The following is a 19,927-nucleotide window of genomic DNA, read 5'->3' as shown; positions in this document are numbered from 1 at the left end:
ATGTGTCCTATATTCTTTGCTGCATTTTTGAAAGATATGCCACAAACAGAGGCATTGATGTGCATCTGGCCATACATGAGACACTGCAACCATAATTGTGTGATCAACATATGTAGGTACAACTTCAGGTTGCTTCTTATTCATTGCCTGTGTAAATACTCTGAACAACCACTCAAAGTTTTCCTTGGTCTGATCATACAAAAAAGTGCCGCCTAATATACAACTCTGTGAGTGATGGTTCACTCCGACAAACTGCGCAAATGACCATTGTTCAGTATTAATCTTCATTATCGTATAAAAAACAAGCACATCATTGAAGCATTCATAATCTACTCTAGACTTTGAATCTGCCCAAAACATATTCACAACATATCCATCTTCATCCAGTTGCATTGCACTAAAGAAACCAGGGTCAATGCTTGATTTCTTCTGTAAGTAATCAACCAAAGAACATATTTCTCCATTCTTCATGTTATATGTCATCTTCCTTCTCAAGTGGTTTCTTAGATCCATAGGTGTGAATGACACATTCTCGCGACCACCATCTATGTGTGTGCACAAATTGTATGTCTTCATTGGTGCAATGCTGACACTATCAGCTATTTCAGCAATTGCAGCATGCGCTTCAGTTACTTTATGATGTGACTTTAACATAGGAGTCATAAATGAAGCTGCTAAATCATGGTTATGATCACTGATTAAAATACGAACTACATATTTTTCATTCGAAAGTCTTCTTAACACCGTTCTCGCTGGACATCCACATCTTGAATCTGGCTTGCTCCTTGTTGGATTTTCACTTGACTTCTTCCAACCTTCCTTAGAACAAACATATGTCTTTCTCACCACGACACCTTGTGCATTTTTTGACCAAGAAGACCTTCTAACACTGAAGCCAAGTTTTAAGGCATAATCATTGTAAAATTTATATGCAGCTTCCTCATTATTAAACTGCATTCCTTCTATAAGAAAAAAGTCAAGTGTACTATCATGTACATTCCTAGTGCTTGCACCTTTATCAAGTGTATTGTCATGATCATCTACCTCATTATCGAATTGCATTTCTTCTGCTGGAACATTCTAAGTCAAGAGTGAATCCAATGCATGCACCCTTCTTATCATGTGCATAATTAGTGCACATGTTCACTTCTTCAAGTGCGTCATTAGTACAGATGTTCACTTCTTCATAAATTTCAAATGATTGAGATAGACCATCTTCATTGCAACCAAATGATAAGCTCACCAATGTCATAAGCAAGATATCATTTTGTGTTAGCCAACACATATGTTTACTACGATTTATTCAAGATGCATATAACAATGAATATTGATAAGGTTAAGCAAGTCAAAGAAACAATCAAATGAATCACAATATAAAAGCAACAACGATTTGTTATTTATTTTTACTATGCATCGAGTTGTTACTTATCATACCAATAAAAGAAATGATTTGTCATATATGTGTTGACGATAGCAATTCATGTGATAGCAATTTCATTATATCTGTGACGTTGTGAAGCGATTTCAATAGAAATCGCTAAATGAGCAGTGATTTGAATACGAAAATCGCCATCCCAAGCACGCAACAATATATTTCTGCACGCACACGTTTTAAGTCTTTCTACAAATATCTTACAAATCATTATTAGAAAACACATAATATCTTACAAATCGATATATATATCACATACTAATATATTATAAATCGATACAGAAATTCAGCATAATAGCTTACAAATCGATATACATTTCACAAAATATATTATAAATCGATACAGAATTCAACATTATAACTTACAAATCGACACTACAAAACAATATCTCACAAATCGGTAGTATGTTACTACAATCGCGATTTGCGATACATTGCATATACTGAGTGAATGGATGATACCGGATAGGGTAGAGGCCCTTCCTCGCATCTATAAACAAGCATTCTTGTCAATAGGTTTCAGCGCACAAATATCTTTAATTTTCCAACCGTTGAAAAGACAAGATTGACCTGCAATAAGAAAACAACTCCTTAATGGCACTCACGACGACATACATTCTTCAATAATAGTATGATGACATGGAAAGGTACTCACGACGCCTTAATGACACTTGTTGGAATGTTTGTGCGTCATTGCTTTTTTTCATACTGCCTAACGAGAACGAAAAAGAAGAGAAGACTGTAAAAAGAGATGGCCGACAAATGCCCCTATGACGCCCATCAATGATCGAACCAGTCGATCGATTTATAGTTATCTCTATGAGGTAGGAACGAACCCGAGAATATTTTATAACACAAGGCAACAATGAGAAGGCGACAATGTGTTGTAACACAAGCTAAAAACCAAGGCAGGGATCTGGACTCGAGACAACGGCAAAAGGTACTCTGGTGGCAGCAGACGACGGCAAAGGGTGCTTCAGCTGCAGCAGACGAAAGCAAAGGTTGCTTCGGCGACAACAGACTATAACAAAGGAGGGTCCGGTGGCAGCAGACAACGACAAAGGGTGCGTCGTCAAAGGGAGCTCTTGTTACAACATATGGTTCAAAAGTTTACTGCTTAGGGCGAAAATGAAACGTTTGAACTTTGAAGAGTTAACATTATTCTCAAACCGGCATTTCACTTTTCTAGATGTCTTTTTCTCGAACCGTCGTTTCCCTTTTTTGGATGAAGGACATTTTTGTCTTTTAATCGAACCATCGTTTCATGACGAGAATAGCAGAAAAGGGTACTTAAGTCTTTACAACCACACCCAAATTCCGATGTTGAGTGATGCCGACACACACAGGGATACAAGCCCCACGTGCTTATATACATGGCACTCATTCAGACCCCCAAACATGCACTGTAGCAAACAGTGTGTCTTCGGGGGAGAACACGCAACACCCTCCCTGTCAATTAGGTTGTGTTTTGGCGTAATACCACACCCATAGCCTCCAACAGGTGTTAAAGATATTGACATTCAGCTAGTGTCATATAGGTCTATGTCGGAGGTTATCCTAAATTTTGTAGTTCAGAAGAGCAATCCAGATTTCATCGCAACCAGTGCTCAACGTTACACTTCCAATATGCTCTTGCCTGATTCAGGTTCTTGAAGAAGTGCCGAGTTTTATTGCGCCATTCTATGGCTCCATATATATGTCTAATAATAACTGCTGCTTCAGGGCATGGCACCACCGTCTCCGTGAGAGCACAAGAACTATGAGCAAATGGATTCCCAGCCTTAACTCAGCTTTACCATCTTTGTTTTGTTACTGGTTGTAATCCCACTTTGCAGGCTTGTAAACTACTCAATTATGTTCCTATCCGGGGGGCCGTGTGCTGTGGTAACAATGTCCTCCAGATTGGTTAGATTGATCCAACCCTTTGTTAAGGAGGGGGGCTTAATTCACCCAGCTCCGTTATGGAAAACAAAACTTGCACCCTTCCCAACTCCACTTTCACCACCAAGGGTCGTATATGATGCCATTAAGCATCATAGACACCACAGAGCATCAATTCTAAACTGCAGGGTGTAGATTGGGAATGTTTGATGATTTCATGAATATATTATACCATATATAGGCACAAGCCCTACCACTTAGGTTGGCAGAGATCAGTAATGTGATCATTTAACTCCCTTGTAAAGTTGATGAATACACTGGACCTGACATGGGATGATTAAATCTATTATGATTCCAGAAAGTACAATATGTTGAAAGCTGAGGTCAGCACCTTTAAAATACGACTGGTCAGACATGGTCAAGTTCAAAAATTATGGTGGCACTAGTGTCACAATAGCAAATGATAAGTTTATACCAGATGGTAACAGTTGAACATCAAATAATGAGAATGACAATTTATATTCAGAAAGCCATTTCTACAGCATTGTCATGCCAGAAAGGAAAACAAGTTGCTGCTTTCTCTCAGCCTAGATTATCACAAACATGAATTCCAAAACTGAAATTTAAACAGAGGACAGACTCTGAATCATAGATGCCAAAATCTGGCCATGAGATTTGCACAATGTTTTAGACCAAAGGGAAATCTTTCTTTATTATGAAGCTCAAAGGAAACCCGTCTGCAGAAAGCACCATAAACAATTGATCAGGGTTGCTACCTTTGCGGCAGCAATCCAGTGATTTAACCGGTCAGTGCAGATGCACCAGATATAATCTCAATCAGTTCGGTTGTGATAGAAGCTTGACGGGTTCTGCAAAAAAAAAACATATAAGTTCCACCGCAAAGCAAGTGTTCCATGACTGGATAAAGAAACCTCACCAAAAAAAGACAATCCAAACTTCGGACCCTCAAGAAGGAATTAAGTCACCCACATAGCTTGGTACCATGTGAGTCCTCAATTTGGCTTCCAAGCCCCTAGTAAAGTTACCTGTTATAAGTAAGAGTAAGGCGGTCAAGCATTTCCCCAGCATTTCGGCTTGAACTGTCCATAGCAGACATCCTTGCTCCTTGCTCACTACATGCATTCTCCAGACAAGCATTGAATAGGACCTAACATCAGAAACACCCAAAAATTTATACCTAAACAACAGAAAGAATTAGAATAGAATGAAACAACAGAAGCAGTTCTGAATGCACCGAAAGGAACATGCCAGAGTAGGCCTCATTGTGCAGGTATTGTATGTTCGTTCTAGTTCTCCAAGTTGAAGAAAACATCATAGCCTGGATCAGGACGGGTCTGATGCAAACTATAAAATAGATATGATCTATGAGACACTGTGACCTAACGATGCTTACATTGAAAAAAATGTTAGGCTGGATCAGGACAAGTCTGATGCAAACTATAAAAGGATACGATTTATGTGACATTGTGTCCGAACGATGCATAAATTGGAGACATGACCCGTGCTGATAACTTAAGCTGAGTTTTCAAAAAAACTACATAAGCTTTAACTGGACCCTGCCTAGATGGGTCAAGCTTGATATTGGTGAAGCAACCTTATGAAACGCAGCTTCATCTGCAGATGAAACTATTCATGGAACCCTATCAAGGCATTGGTTAGAGATCCTAGGTTCCTCCCAAATAAAATGGAATCTGTAATTACAGAGTCCACATAAACTAAAAGTTTAAACATGATAAGAAAAGAAAAAGAAATATTATATGCAGAATCCAGTTGCCAAGTGTTTTCTAGAGCTCTTATTCCCACAAGTAAATCAAAATGATGCAATACACTTAACTATCATAACCTCTGAAATACTTCATGGATAGTAGAAGCACTTAAAAATATGCCTGACAATTCAGGAGATAGTGTGTCTTACAAGAGTGCGGCATGGAGTCATGCATGCAGATATCCAAATCATCTTAATCCCATGCATCATGAACTAACATGCATTTTACGATGCCAACAATGGTTGATCCCTTTTGACAAAATCCAGCAACCCTTAGATGCTTAGGGTGAAAAACATTGAATAAACCCACGGTGAATAAAAGATCTATATATAAGATTGCTTGTACTGCAAGGTTCAATCCATGAAATAGACAGCTATCATTTAGCTCAAAACAAAAATAACCAGAAGATGAACAATTGGGCACAACAAGACCTAGATATGAAGCTTACACAAGAAAACTGAAATTCAGTTAGATTCTGAAGCACTTCTGCTTTGGTTTCACCCCCTTCTATTTCATAAGAGTCCAAATCACCAAGCTTTCCTCCTCCTTCAGACTCTCTTTCAACAACCTAAATCATCAAGACCCAAAACAATTCAGGTCAAGTACGTAGCAGTATATCACTAAAAAACCCACAAGAAATTCACCTCAGGCGATAAGACAGTTGACACTGTGGGGATAAAAGAGACAACTGAATGAAATTTGTTAAAAATAATCCTCAGTGCATCATATTCAACATTCTTTAGAATGTCGTCTGCAAGAACAGCAACCTGAAAGTAACATAAACAGTTATCAGAAAGCATCAATCATTTTAACAAGACAAAAGAAGAAAAAGATGATCAGTTACCACCATACGAGATGCATAAAATGCTTTCAGCCTAGCAACTCGTACATGAGCAAGGCACGGGTGCATAAAACAAAGCCTTATGCATGACTGCATACCCCCTAAATTTAGTTGCAGCAAAGTCATCCGATCATTATGTTAAGTCCTATCTAAAATTTGGAATATAGTAAAGAACATTCAACTTGTGTAGAGTGAAAACTCTACTCCATAATAACTTGAGTTGGATTACTCGAACAACTTGTGTAGAGTGAAAACTCTACTCCATACTAACTTGAGTTGGATTACTCGAAGATTGTTGTTTGCAAAGATGTAGAGGATATGAACACAGTTTACAAATGAAGAACCTCTTTCCTAATAACTTCAAAAGATGGAACTTTCACAGATTCTCGTTTGATAAGATATGCGGTCTAATACAACTCACCAATATAGAACCTCTTTCCTTCTAATTTATCTCTATGATCACCGAAGAATAGAAAAAAAACAGCAAAAAAACAATGAATCCATGACACCAAATAAATGCTAGTGAACAAACCTGGGTGTAGTTTAAGGGATTCCTCTGCAAATCTGCTATGGAGATTTCAATATCCTTCTTGGAATCACGCAGAAGTTGCACTTTTGCCTTCTCTCCCAGAATGACATATTTTGTCTCCTTATCAGGACCTGGTGGCATAAAACAGCCTCAACAAAGCTAGCAGCATCACATATAGGGGTGTCAACCGGCCTGGTTTACCCAGACCCGACTCGAACCAAACCCTATAGGGTCCGGGTATGGTGATAAATAAGAAGACCTGATTAAGATCTGGGTTCAGACCTGAAGGTTCGATTAATACATGGACCGGGGTACAGTTTGTGAAATTTTATACCAGACCCAAACCCGACCCGAGTTCCGATTAAGACCCACAAATTTTCAATGTAAAAATGATAAAAATATGGTTTTTACCGGGTATGGTTCGGATTTGGTTCATGTAGTTCTTATCGGGTCCGGGTATGGTTTTTCTTATAGTGGACCCGATTAGGACTTGATACCATACCCGAAAATCTGGTCCAAGTCTGGTTCTACCTGGGTTCGAACCAAACCCAACCCATTGTCACCCCTCATCACATTGAAGAGATACTAGTATTCAGGATTCCCATCAAATAGAGGGAGCTTCAAAGATATCATTAGCTCAAAAAGGAGAAGAAAATGATTGTGAACAACAAGCTAGTTAGAATAACAAAAGGGATGAAAAAAATGTACACTAAAGATAGAAACCAAAAAACAGGTGACAAAGAAGAAAGAAAATTACATGCTTATTTCTTCATAGGATAATAAACTCAAGATAATAAGATGCTTATATCTTCAGTGAGAATCAACCCATGATACTTTACATTTGCGTTAACCGACAAAAGGCGAAAAAAGAAAAGCAAGTGAAGAGAAAAAAAAGCATGCTTACATCTTAAGAGCACAATTAATTCATGAAATTCCATTTGATGTAAAGCACGTTATTTTCATATTCTGGAAAATAATATGTTCTAACTCCAGAGAAGAACACGAATAAGATTCCACTGTGGGTAGATGGCAAGGCCTGATGATGATGACAAGTTACTGAAATATTAATTCACTGGATGAGAATACTGACTTAAAGAATGAGGGTCTTTTAACCGAGTTACCCACAAATATACTTATCCATTATTTCTTCAAGTTGTTTGATCAAGTTATTTTTTCATTATATTTTTATTTTCATTTTCCACTCAATGGCCGAAACCTAAACAGTTATAATAATTTGTATATGGATGCGACAGGAGGACACCATGAACATGAAGGGAGCTATGTTTAAGTCAGTCAGTTAATTTCTAGTTGTGTTAGGCTAGGTCAGGCCGTAACTTTTCCTATTTCCTGTACCTCATAGACACACAAATAAGTACAGGGTGTGACATGGACACACTTAGTATGACGAGAGCTTTGTAAAACTAGAAAAATGGGACTCAGTTGTACCCCATGTTAAAATTGTACATATATATGTGAAAGTATCTTCAACAAGATACTATGATCAAGACCTTAATATTCTTGATAACAAATACGTGCACACATGCACAATAAGAACACTTAGAACACTTGTGCACAAAAGCACAAATCAATCTAACAAATGCACTAAAAGAACAAAAAACTTTATTGAATGCTTGGGCTTTGACCCAAAGCCATGGAAAATACATGAGAGAATGCCCATATTTATAGGGCTTAGTGGGCCTTGGAAGGGGCTCCACACATAGTCGTTGGAGCCCCTCCAAGGGTCACAAATGTGACCGTTGGAGGGGTCCAACGACTAGTGTGTTGGCCCCTCCCAAGGTAAGTAAACCATTAAATGAAAAAAGAAAAAAAGAATTTAAGAAAGGAAAAGAAAATACAAAAAGAATATGCATAAAATGACTAAACTACCCCTACGACTAACAATAGGAAAATATATATATTTTATACAATATAATGAGTAGATACATATTCATATATATAGTATATGTATATGTATTACCTTATATAGTTATATATATAATATATATATTAGATTACATGGTTGATTATACACTATGTCACATGGGTGCGGGTGCGACACGGGTGCAGCGCAATTCCAAAAAATTTGGACACGGGGACTCGGCTATATATATATATATATATATATATATATATATATATACATTAAAAAATATATATTATAAATATATATATTTTAAATATATATAATTATATATATAACAATAAATTAACACAAAGATTGTAAATTTTAAAGCAAAAATAAAAAAGCAATTCTTAACAACACAAACTTACCAAAATATAACACATAAAGAAGCTTGTGAGTGTGATAAACAACAAAACTTATCATAAATCTGCCTCATCGTCTGAATTAGAGGGAAGAACAGGATCGAGGTAGTCCATGTTGAGAATATGTAAATTATGTTCTCCCTCCAAGTCAAAATCTTCTGGATTTACATCCCAATTCTTGGATGGTCCACAACTGCATCAAAATGTAGCAGGTTGGGATAACAACTTCATTGCAAGACATTGCAGATTTGGTGTCTCTGATCCATATGTTGCCCACCAATTAAGGGGATCTTCCTCGTCCCTTGCCACAAGTGCTGCTAAAGAATCAAATCTCCCAATAGAAAACTTGTCAAACTCACTATTTACAACCTTAAACATGTGAGGATCATTAAAAAGTCTTCCCAAACATATCATTTTATTTCTTGATATCTCAGGATCTTCATTTGGAGAAATACAACCAACACCTGCTGTCAACCATTTTTTTGCATAGTATTTTGGATTGAGAGAGTGTGTCATGCAATACAAAGGTGTATTGCTTTTATCCCATCTTCTCACTAAAACTGTATGTACATGATTGTAAAATTCTGAATCATCATCACGTGCAATGTCTTTCTTCTCATGTTTAAAAATGATACTTTGAACTTTTTTCAATCATATTGTCCCACATTTCATAAATTCTATGAAGCATGGGTACATCTCTGTCAACTTCTCTCAACATTTCCCAAATAGGCTTTGTAAATTCAACAAAATATGTAATTTTATCCCACCAAAAATCATCATAGATGCATTTTTTTATAGTTTGAGCCTTGACATCATCCTCAGTATGATAAAAATCCCAATCTTGATCAGCCACCATCATCATCAATGCATTCTTGAGTTGCTTAATTCTTTTTATCATAACAATGAGAGAAGCAAAACGAGTTTCAACAACTTTCAGTAACTTGAGATCAGAATGCCTATTAAATATAGAAAGGGCATTATGATAGTTTACAACAAAATTTTTAATATTTCGAATATCATGCTCTATTTCCTCAATCCATAAGCACATTTCATGTGCATGTGCATCATCTTCTGATGGATTTCATATACTCTTAAGTGCCAAATTTAAACTGTGTGCTGCATAAGAAGTCCAAAAAATATATGAATATGTATCTTCACTTGCCAAATTCATTCTTGCACGACTGCAAACTGGAGCATTTTCAGTAATGATTTGCACCACACTTTCTTCACCCACTTCTTTTATCAGTTCGACAAATAATCTCTTTAAATATTTAGCATCTTTATACTCTCCAGATGCATCAACAGTCTTCAAAAAGATTGGCCCATTAAGTGAGTAAGCAATGAAGTTTATCATGGTCGTCTTTGTATATCAGTCCACCCATCAGAAACAATCGACACTCCATGTCGTTTCCATGCAAATTTTTGGGTCTCTAACAAGTTTTCAATTCTATTTTTTTCATCTGCAAGAATGACTGTTCTTAGTTTTTCTGAACTAGGAGGCACATAACCACTCAAATTGCAATTAGCCAAAGATGTAATCATATCTTTCCAATATGGACTTCTAGCTACATTAAAAGGAATTGAGCTTGAGTAAAAGAATCGACCAATCTTTTTATCAATTTCTGCTCTTGCCTTGTTTTTGAATGACACTTGTATTGTTTTATTGCTTTCCCTCTTTCTTTTCTTTAAAAGCTCTTCTTGTATATCACTAGCAGTAGGAAAAGACAAATTAATCGAATCGCTTCTCATCTTTGCAATTTTCTTCTTTTCAGCTTCCTCTTGTTCTTTTTTTAATTGTTTTAACATGTCTTTGTCAACCCCAGAACATGCCCTAATTCCTTGACCACGAATATGCAAAAGATGTGCTTTCACACGCGTATAAGAACCTGTGAAAACAGTCTTACATAGATTACAATGAAACTGTACATTCCCACCACCACCACTACTAGGTTTTACCCCTTTTATCACAAGCCTCCAAAGTGGTTGAGAAACTTCTAATTCAGGGTTAGAACTTGAACCAAATGTATTAACACTATTGCTAGAACTCGCCATTATATCTGAAAAGTGAAAACTGAAAAGAAAATAAGTAAATAAAATAAAGATAATAAACACTTCAAAATAATAGTAATAGGAGCTTCAGGTTCGTTCCTCCTGTGCAAATGAGGTTCAAACCAGGCCCTCCACTGCAAACCAGGTTCGAGATAGGGGGGCTACCCCCTATTCTAACGCAAAAAGGAGGGGCAGGGCAAGCCCCTGCTGAACCTTATCCGTGTCAGGGGCTTCGCCCTTGCCAAAAAGCCAAAGGCAGCAGGGAAAACGAGGAGGGGCTGAGCCCCTCCTCGCTTCCCCTGCTGTTCGGCGGGGCAAGGATCGGCCTGTCAGTCGAGCCCCCTCCTTCCCCCACTCCTACTTCTTACCCCTGCGATAAAAGGGAAACGAGGAGGGGCTGAGCCCCTCCTCTATGAATCGGAGGCACAGGGAGGGGCCGAGCCCCTCTTCTGCGAGCAGAGGGTACGGGGGGGAGGGGCCTGCCTGACATAAACGAAACGAGGAGGGGCCAATCCCCTCCTTTGTGAATAGGAGGCATAGAGAGGGGCCGAGCCCCTCTTCTGCGAGCAGAGGGTGCAAGGAGGGAGGCTGCGAGGAGAGGGTGCAGGAGGGTCGATCGACATACCTGTTGAGTGTTGACGGAGGGGGAGACGGTGGTTGCCTATGCGTACCGTCACCGGAGTCTGGATCGTCGACGTGGGTGTAGGAGAAAGCTGCAGGGGCTGAGGGGGAGAGGCAAAATCGAGAGGGTAAGCCCCTCCCCCTGTCGATAAACCCCTTTTAGGGTTCGGCTGCAAAAGAAATTTGGATCTGGGTCGGGTCCGGACCCGACCCGTCTCGGATCCAAAATGTAATTTAAAAATCGAAATGGACATTTTTGAACTCAGTCAAAGTTGACCGAGTCCAAAATGTGGACGGACTCGGCCTCGACTCGTTGACCGAGTCTGAATCGGCGTTGACCGAGTCTGGGCCGAGTCCGAAGCCGCACCCGAGTCCGCACCCGTGTCAGGGCGTGTCGACTCGGGTGCAGCACCTCCTTAGCCGAGTTCGTGTGACATAGATTATACATAATTTAACAATATATATATATATATATATTCATATAAATATATATATTTTCTCTTTTTTTATTTTTATTTTCTTTTATTTGTAATTGAACTAGTCAATACATGTTGACTAGTCAAACATGAGAGTCGTTGGGGTCCCAACGGGACTATTTTGAACCGTTGGGGCTCCAACGACTCTCTATGAGTCCTCCTTTGTGTATAAATGAGGCAAAGCCTCCACATTATGTATGCTTCTCGCATAAAGGTCATTAATAAAATATTATTTATTTTAAATTCTTGTCCTTGCTCTTTGTGTGGGTTTTGTGAGTAAGCCCATTTGTGGCTTTTGGTGTGTTCACTTTGGCATTGTGGCGGATCTTGTTGGAGGCTTCCATTTCTTAAAATGGTATCAGAGCCGTGTTCGCTCTTGACTCTTGAGGATTGCGTATTGCCCCGTTTTCCATGTTCAAGGGAGAAAGAAAGAATTTCTTGGTGATTCAAGTGCTTGTGTAATTATGCAAGCGTGGTTCGTTGGCTCGTGTAGCCGTGGTGGTGTGCTCGTGCTACTACTCTCTCACTTTTCATTTATTATTATTTTTCTTTCTGTCTACTTTGTAAGGATGGATGACATTGAGAAAGTCACCATCGTACCCATGAAACTCAATGATATTAATTTTGTAACGTGGTCTTCAATAATGAAGCACTCCATATGGAGAAAAGGATTATGGAGATTAATTGATGGTTTTGATCCAGAGCCTAAACTAGTCCTCACAAAGGCAGAGAACGAAAAAGAGGTGCCTCTTGCGGATGGTGAGAAGACTAAGGCACTAGTCACTTATGAGAAAAAGTGAAAAGAATGAAGAATGGGGCATGTCAAGATCATGTCTTGGTTAATCAATAGCGTGGATATTAAAAAGTGCTCTAGTCTTGGGAATACCTTAAGAATATTTATTCTCTTAAGGATATAGCACACGTATGCAATTTACAAAAATAAAGATTGGATAATGACTCAAAAAGACAAAAGTATTAGGGAATACTACAATGAATTGTCCGAACTTTGAGAAGAATTATTTATTCTTGAGCCTAAGTGGCATTGCCCGAAAGATATAGAGCTCTAGCAAAAGCAACTTGATGCAGAACATTTCTATTAATTTATAAATAACTTGAGACCGGAGTTTGAAAGCCCCAAATCGGTTCTTCTTCATAGAGGAAAAGTACCCTCTATTGTTGACACAATCGAAAAATTGAGTATGAAAGAGAATAGGATAAAAGGGCACTTTTTAAAAGATGAAGACAACTCTTTTTTTTGCCGTCTCTAGACCGGGAAACTACATGCGCCCCTATAAGTCACCTCATTGGAAACAAGGAAATGAGCAATGATAACAATCCTTATTGAAAATAAGGCAATGATTATGACAGAAAAAAATTTATTTGTTATAACTGTCATGAACCAGAGCACACTAAACCTCAATACCCAAAGTCTAGAAGAAGGGAGGTGTTAAAATGTAAACAGTACATATATAATAATATTATTATAATATTATCATTATATATTTTTATATTTATACTTTTTAATTTTTTGTAATTTTTCTTTTTGTTTTTGGTATCTAGTTCTATTAGAACTAGATACATCTAGTTTGGTCAAGTTCCAGTTGGAACTTGACCAACTTTCTAGCTGTTGGAACTAGTCCAACGGCTAGAATTCTAGTTGTCAACAGCTAGAAAGGGAGAGCTCCTTATGATCTTTCCTTAATAATCTTGTATAAATAGGGGTGCATCCCCTTGTCTAAATTATTCCTCTAAATGTTTTTTAAGCATTTTGCTCTCATAAATAAAGTGTTATTTATTTTTATGCTTTTCCATTTATACCCTTTTATGGGTCTTGTCTAAAGTATCTTTTAGATACTTCCTTTTGATTAGATTCAAGTGCATTCGTGGAGCCTACCATTTCATTACATGGTATCAAAGCTACGGAACTCTTAGATCTTGAAAAACTTTCACCTCGATTTTCGTGCCTCTTGTGTAAAGGTGTGTTATTACCTTGTTCTTACAAAAAGTGTTTCGTCACTTGCAAAGGAGTGTTTCATCACTTGCCAAAAGAGTATTTTATCACTCTTCTATCGACTACAAGAGGATCCATTTGGAGAAAAGGACTTGAGCAACAACATTGTATTGTATCCCCTTCTCCCTTTTTCTCTATTTTCATTTTTCTTCCTTCTTCTCCTTACTATCTTCTTCACACCCTTGTAAATGATGGATGACTATGATAAGGTCACCATCATACCCATGAAGTTGAATGATACTAATTATGTGATGTGGGCTTCAATTATGAAGTACCACATATGGGAAAAAGGCTTATGGGGAATAGTGGATGGTTCTAATTCGAAACCTAAACTATCTCTCATAAAAAAAGAGGGTGAGAAGGAAGTCCCTCTAACGAAAGAGGAGAAGACTAAGGCTCTAACCTCTTATGAAAAGAAATGAAAAGAGTGGAGGATAGGGCATGCAAAGATAATGTCATGGCTTATTAATAGCATAGACATTAAAAAATGTTCTAGCCTCGCTAAATTTGAACATGCTGATAAGGCATGGGAATACCTCAAAAATATGTACTCCCTTAAAGATATTGCCCATGTGTGCAATCTTCAAGAAAAAGTTCGGACATTAACTCAAAATGACAAAACTATTCGTAAATATTATGAGTTGTCCGAACTTTGAGAAGACTTAGATATTCTAGAGCCAAAATGACATTGTGCCGAAGATATCGAGCTTCCTCAAAAACAACTCGATATGGAACACTTTTACCAATTTGTGAATGAATTAAGGTCAGAATTTGAATCCACCAAATCGGCTCTACTTCATCGTGGTAAAATCCCTACTATTGTGGATACTATTGAAGAACTAACTATGGAGGAAAATCGTCTTAGAAAGAGCACTCCAAAAGTTGATGATGATTCAGTTCTAGTTGTGTCTAGACCAGGGAATCATACTCGCACTTATAGACCGCCTCATTTTGGGAGACAGAGTGGTGAGTTTGACAAAAGAAAAGTTATTTGTCACCACTGTCATGAACTGGGGCACTATAGGCCTCAATGTCCAAAGCTAAAAAGGAGAGACGAAAAAAGAGTTGCATCTGTTGAAACCGAGCCAAAAGATCAAGATGCACCTGTTTCTATGGCTCAACTGATGGAGATTCTTCAACCTCTTCTCAAAGGGGTATCCTCTTCGACTGAAGCCTCAACTGGAGCGGCAGTTGCATCGGTATCCGGTCCAGGTAACTTCCCTTGGCTCTTAGATTCTGGTGCTTCATTTCATATGACCCCAAATGCTAAATGTTTATCCGAATGTCATAAAAATAACTCAAGTATATCAAAAGTCTTTAGAGCAGATGGAATATCTCTTGAAATAAAAGAAATAGGATGTTTTGAAAGTTTTCAAAAATCCAAAACTTTTTGTATTCCAAAAGTTAAATATATCCTAAAATTAAATTTGAACCTTTTATCTGTTTCACAAATTTCTGATTATGGATGTAATATATCCTTCTCTTCTGATGGTTGCTGGATACAGGATCGTCAGTCAAGGAAGCTGATTGGAGAAGGCCATAGAGAAGGAGAACTATATTACATGGACTTTTTGGAACTACCAAAGAATGTATTTTGTTTAAATGTTCAGGAATTAGAAACAGAATTATGGCACAAAAGACTTGGTCATCCTCACATGTCAAAAATCCAATACTTCCCAAGTTTGGGAAAATTTTGTAAATCTGGATTTTTTGCTTTTAAAGACTGCATTATTGGTAAAATGAAAAGATTATTTTTTTCTAATAGAACCATTGTCTCTACAAAACCTCTTGAGTAAATACATTCGGACGTTTGGGGACCCACACTAGTTATCTCTAAAGGTGGTTATGCGTATTATGTCATCTTTGTTGATGACTTTTCTAGACACACTTGGATTTATTTTCTTAAACATAAATCTAAAGTTTTTGCTCACTTTCAAATATTTCATAAAATGGTCACAAACAAATTTCAAAGTAATATTTCTATTTTTTGCATTGATTCAGGGGAAGAATTTATGTCAGGAGAATTTAAAAACTATCTTAATCTATATGGTATTACTCATCAACGATCATGCCCACACACCCCTCAACAAAATGGTCTTGCGGAACGCAAGCATCGCCACATTATGGAAACCACTCGGACTTTGCTAATTGCAAGTCAAGTTCCAAAAGGTTTTTGGGCTGAAGTCACTCTAACTGCCACCTATCTCATCAATAGAATGTCATCTTCTTCATTAAAAAATATATCTCTAATTGAAAAACTTTATGATTTAGCTCTAGACTACTCTAGATTAAGAGTTTTTTGTTGCAAATGTTTTGTATTTACAAACAAAAATGATAATTTCTCCTCTCGTACAATCCCATGTGCCTTTTTGGGATATGCTGAAAATAAAAAAGGCTATAGGTGCTATGATCTTCAAAATGACAAATTATATGTATCAAGAAATGTGTCTTTTCTAAAAAAAGAAAGTTCTTTTGAAAGTGAAAAATCCAAAGATATTTTGAATATTCCTTTTTAATCGACTTAACTTCAAAATTCAATGAAGAGGATTTTGAATATAACTTTGACAATGATCAAAGTCCTATTATTTTTTAAAATGATAGCGAAGACCAAACCAGTAGGGATGTTGGTCTGCAATATTCAAGACGAAGAATTGGAGAGCAACACCCACCATGTGCATTAGAAAGGTTTTCTAAAGTTCTCCCTCGTAGGACTTCTAGAATTTCTCGACCTCTCAAAAAATTTGTCTCTTACGAATCTTTTTCACCCTCGTATAGGGCAGCCCTTGCATTAATCCAATCCTATGTTGAACCTTCCTCCTATTCTGAAGCCAAAAACCATGAACAATGGGTTAAAGCTATGAAAACAAAATTGGATGCATTAGAGAAGGCCAACACTTGGTCCATTCAAGACATTCCTCTCGGAAAGAAACCTATAGGTTGTAGATGGGCCTATAAAGTCAAAACCAAAAATGATGGGACCCTAGAAAGATATAAGGCACGACTCGTAGCCAAAGGTTATGCTCAAGAGTATGGCATTGACTACGAAGAAACCCTTGCCCCTGTGGCCCATATGACTACTATTATAACTTTAATTGCTTTGGCTTCTATTAAAAAATGACCAATATTTCAAATGGATGTCAAAAATGCTTTCTTAAATGAGAGTCTTGTTGAAAAAGTCTACATGGAAGCTTCGCTTGGTATTAGTATTCCTAAGGGTAAAACACTTCGTCTTGAGAAGGCCCTTTATGACCTCAAACAGGCACCAAAAGCCTGGTATGATAGATTTAGTCATGTTATGACTGATATTGAATTTCATTCTTGTTTGACTGACACTGCCTTGTTTATTAAGCAATCTGATGCAGGTATCATCATCCTTATTCTTTACGTGGATGATATGATCATCACTGGAGACGACAAACAGGGAGTTACCAATATCAAAACTCTTCTTAAAACTCATTTTGAAATGTCTGATTTAGGATTATTAAGATACTTTTTAGGAATAGAAGTTGCTTATTCTCCTCGTGGGTATTTGATATCTCAATCTAAATTTGCTTTTGATATTGTTTTCAGGTCTGACATTACAGATGATAAGGTGGACACTCCAGAAGTGGTCAATGTTAAAATGAAAATTGATGATGGAGAGCGTCTTGATGATCTCACTCCGTTCAGACAACTTGTTGGAGCATTTTCCTATCTCTCCATCACTCGGCCAGACATAGCACATCTTGTACACACAGCTAGCCAGTTTCAACATGCTCCCACTTCTGTTCACATGGCAGCGGTTTTACGTATTATTAGATATTTAAAGAGTTCTCTCTCACGAGGACTCTTCTTGTCTGCATCGTCATCATTAGATTTAATTGCTTATACTGATGCTGATTGGAGAGATAATCCTAATAATAGGCACTCAACCACTGATTTCAGTGTATTTTTAAGTGAATCTCTAATATCATGGAGGTGCAAGAAGCAGCAGAAGGTTTCTCTTTCCTCCACTGAAGTTGAATATAGAGCCATGACAACCACTACAATGAAAGTTGTTTGGCTCAGGCGACTGACTGCTCACTGATATGGGAGTTGAAGCAACACAAGCCTCACGAATGTGTTGTGACAACAAGAGTCAATCTACATCGCAAGCAACCGGACTTTCCATGAGCGCACCAAACACATTGAGATGGATTATCACTATGTCAGAGAGAAGTACTTGCATGGAACCATTGACCTGCCATATGTGACGTCAGAATACCAATTAACAAACTTCTTCACCAAGCCTCTCGCGGCTCCCAGATTTCACTTCCTCTTAGACAAACTTTCGCTCATTGTATCGTAAGTTTAAGGGGGAGTTAAAATATAAACAGTACATATATAATAATATTATTATTATAATATTATTATTATATATTTTTGTATCTATACTTTTAAATTTTTTGTAATTTTTCTTTTTGTTTTTGGTATCTAGTTCTATATTAGAACTAGATACGTCTAGTTTGGTCAAGTTCCAGTTTTCTAGCTGGAACTTGATCAACTTTCTAGCTGTTGGAACTAGTCCAACGGCTAGAATTCTAGCTCTTGGAAGTTCCAACAGCTAGAAAGGGAGAGATCCTTATGAGCTCTCCTTAATACTCTTGTATAAATAGGGGTGCATCCCCTTGTGTAAATTATTCCTCTAAATGCTTTTTAAGCATTTTGCTCTCATAAATAAAGTGTTATTTATTTTTATGTTTTTCCATTTATACCCTTTTATGGGTCTTGTCTAAAGTATCTTTTAGATACTTCCTTTTGATTAGATTCAAGTGCATTCGTGGAGCCTACCATTTCATTACAGGAGGAAAAGAAGGTGGCTTCAATTGGCTCTTCACAAGAGACTAATGAAAACAAACCTCATGATGCACCTGTATCAATGTCAACTTACGAAAATTCTCCAACCACTTCTCAAAGGGGTATCTTCTTCAAATGATGCCTCAACTGGAGCAACAGTTTCATCTTTCTCCGATCCCAGTAAAACTCCTTTGGCTTCTTGATTTTGGTGCTTCCTTTCATATGACCCCCCCTAATAGTAAAATTTTATCTGAATGTCATACCAACTCAAGCATGTCAAATGTTTTTACAGTCGATGGTACATCTCTTCAAATAGAAGGAATAGGGAATTTCGAAAATATTTTACAAAACTCCAAAAAATTTACCATTCCAAAAGTTCAATATATTCCTAAGTTGAATTTAAATCTCTTATCAGTTTCACAAATATTTGACTATAAATATGTCTCATTTCTAATGGTTGTTGGGTAAAGGATCGTTAGTCAGAGAAGCTGATTGAGGAAGGCAATAGAGAAGGAAGTCTCTGTTACATGAATTTTTTGAAAATACCCAAGGATATCTTTTGTTATAGTGTTAAGAAATTAGAGTTGGATTTATGACACAAACGACTTGGTCATCCTAATGTATCTAAAATCCAACACTTTCCAAATTTGAAAAAAAATTGTAACTCTGAAAATTTTACGTGTAAAGACAGTATTCTTGGTAAAATGAAATTATAATTCCATGAAAGAACTTTCTTTTCTTCTAAACCGCTTGAGCTAATACATTCAGATGTTTGGGGGGCAACACCATTTATATCAAAGGGTAGATATGTACATGTGATTTTTGTTGATGATTTTTCTAAGTATACTTGGATATACTTCATCAAACATAAATCAAAAGTGTTCTCACATTTTCAAATATTTCACTAACTCCGTTAAAAATAAGTTTGAAAAAGATATTTCTATTTTCCGCACAGATTCAAGAGGAGAATTTTTATCAAAAGAATTTAAAGATTATGTAAATTTGCATGGTATCACACATCAAAGAACTTGTTCTCATACACCACAACAAAATGGACTGGCTTAACGGAAACACAGACATATTATGGAAACAACCAAAATTTTACTAATAACAAATCAAGTGCCAAAAGAATTTTGGGTTGAAGCAGCTCTAACTGTTATGTATCTCATTAATAGAATGTTTTCCTCTTCTTTGCAAAATATAACACCAATTGAAAAACT

General features: G+C 37.1%; 1 protein-coding gene across 2 annotated transcripts in view; it reads right to left on the bottom strand.

Moving 5' to 3' along the window:
• Positions 1–3,761: 3,761 nt before the first annotated feature.
• Positions 3,762–19,927, bottom strand: part of LOC149837706 (ATP synthase subunit gamma, mitochondrial-like) — a 65,861-nt gene continuing 49,695 nt past the window's right edge. For both annotated transcript variants that reach the window (XM_090006186.1, XM_090006185.1), the window contains exons 5-9: positions 6,474–6,601; positions 5,745–5,867; positions 5,549–5,668; positions 4,360–4,481; positions 3,762–4,182 (exon numbers count right to left, since the gene is read on the bottom strand). In XM_090006186.1, the coding sequence (XP_089862312.1) occupies positions 4,113–4,182; positions 4,360–4,481; positions 5,549–5,668; positions 5,745–5,867; positions 6,474–6,601 (563 nt within the window). In that variant the 3' untranslated portion in view covers positions 3,762–4,112. The remainder of the gene's footprint in view (positions 4,183–4,359; positions 4,482–5,548; positions 5,669–5,744; positions 5,868–6,473; positions 6,602–19,927) is intronic.

The sequence above is a fragment of the Nuphar pumila genome, chromosome 5 (genome assembly GCF_984573655.1).
Source record: "Nuphar pumila chromosome 5, dmNupPumi1.hap1.1, whole genome shotgun sequence".
Taxonomy (NCBI): domain Eukaryota; kingdom Viridiplantae; phylum Streptophyta; class Magnoliopsida; order Nymphaeales; family Nymphaeaceae; genus Nuphar; species Nuphar pumila.
The sequence above is the reverse complement of the archived record's forward strand: the minus strand, read 5'-3'. Positions and strand labels throughout refer to the sequence as shown.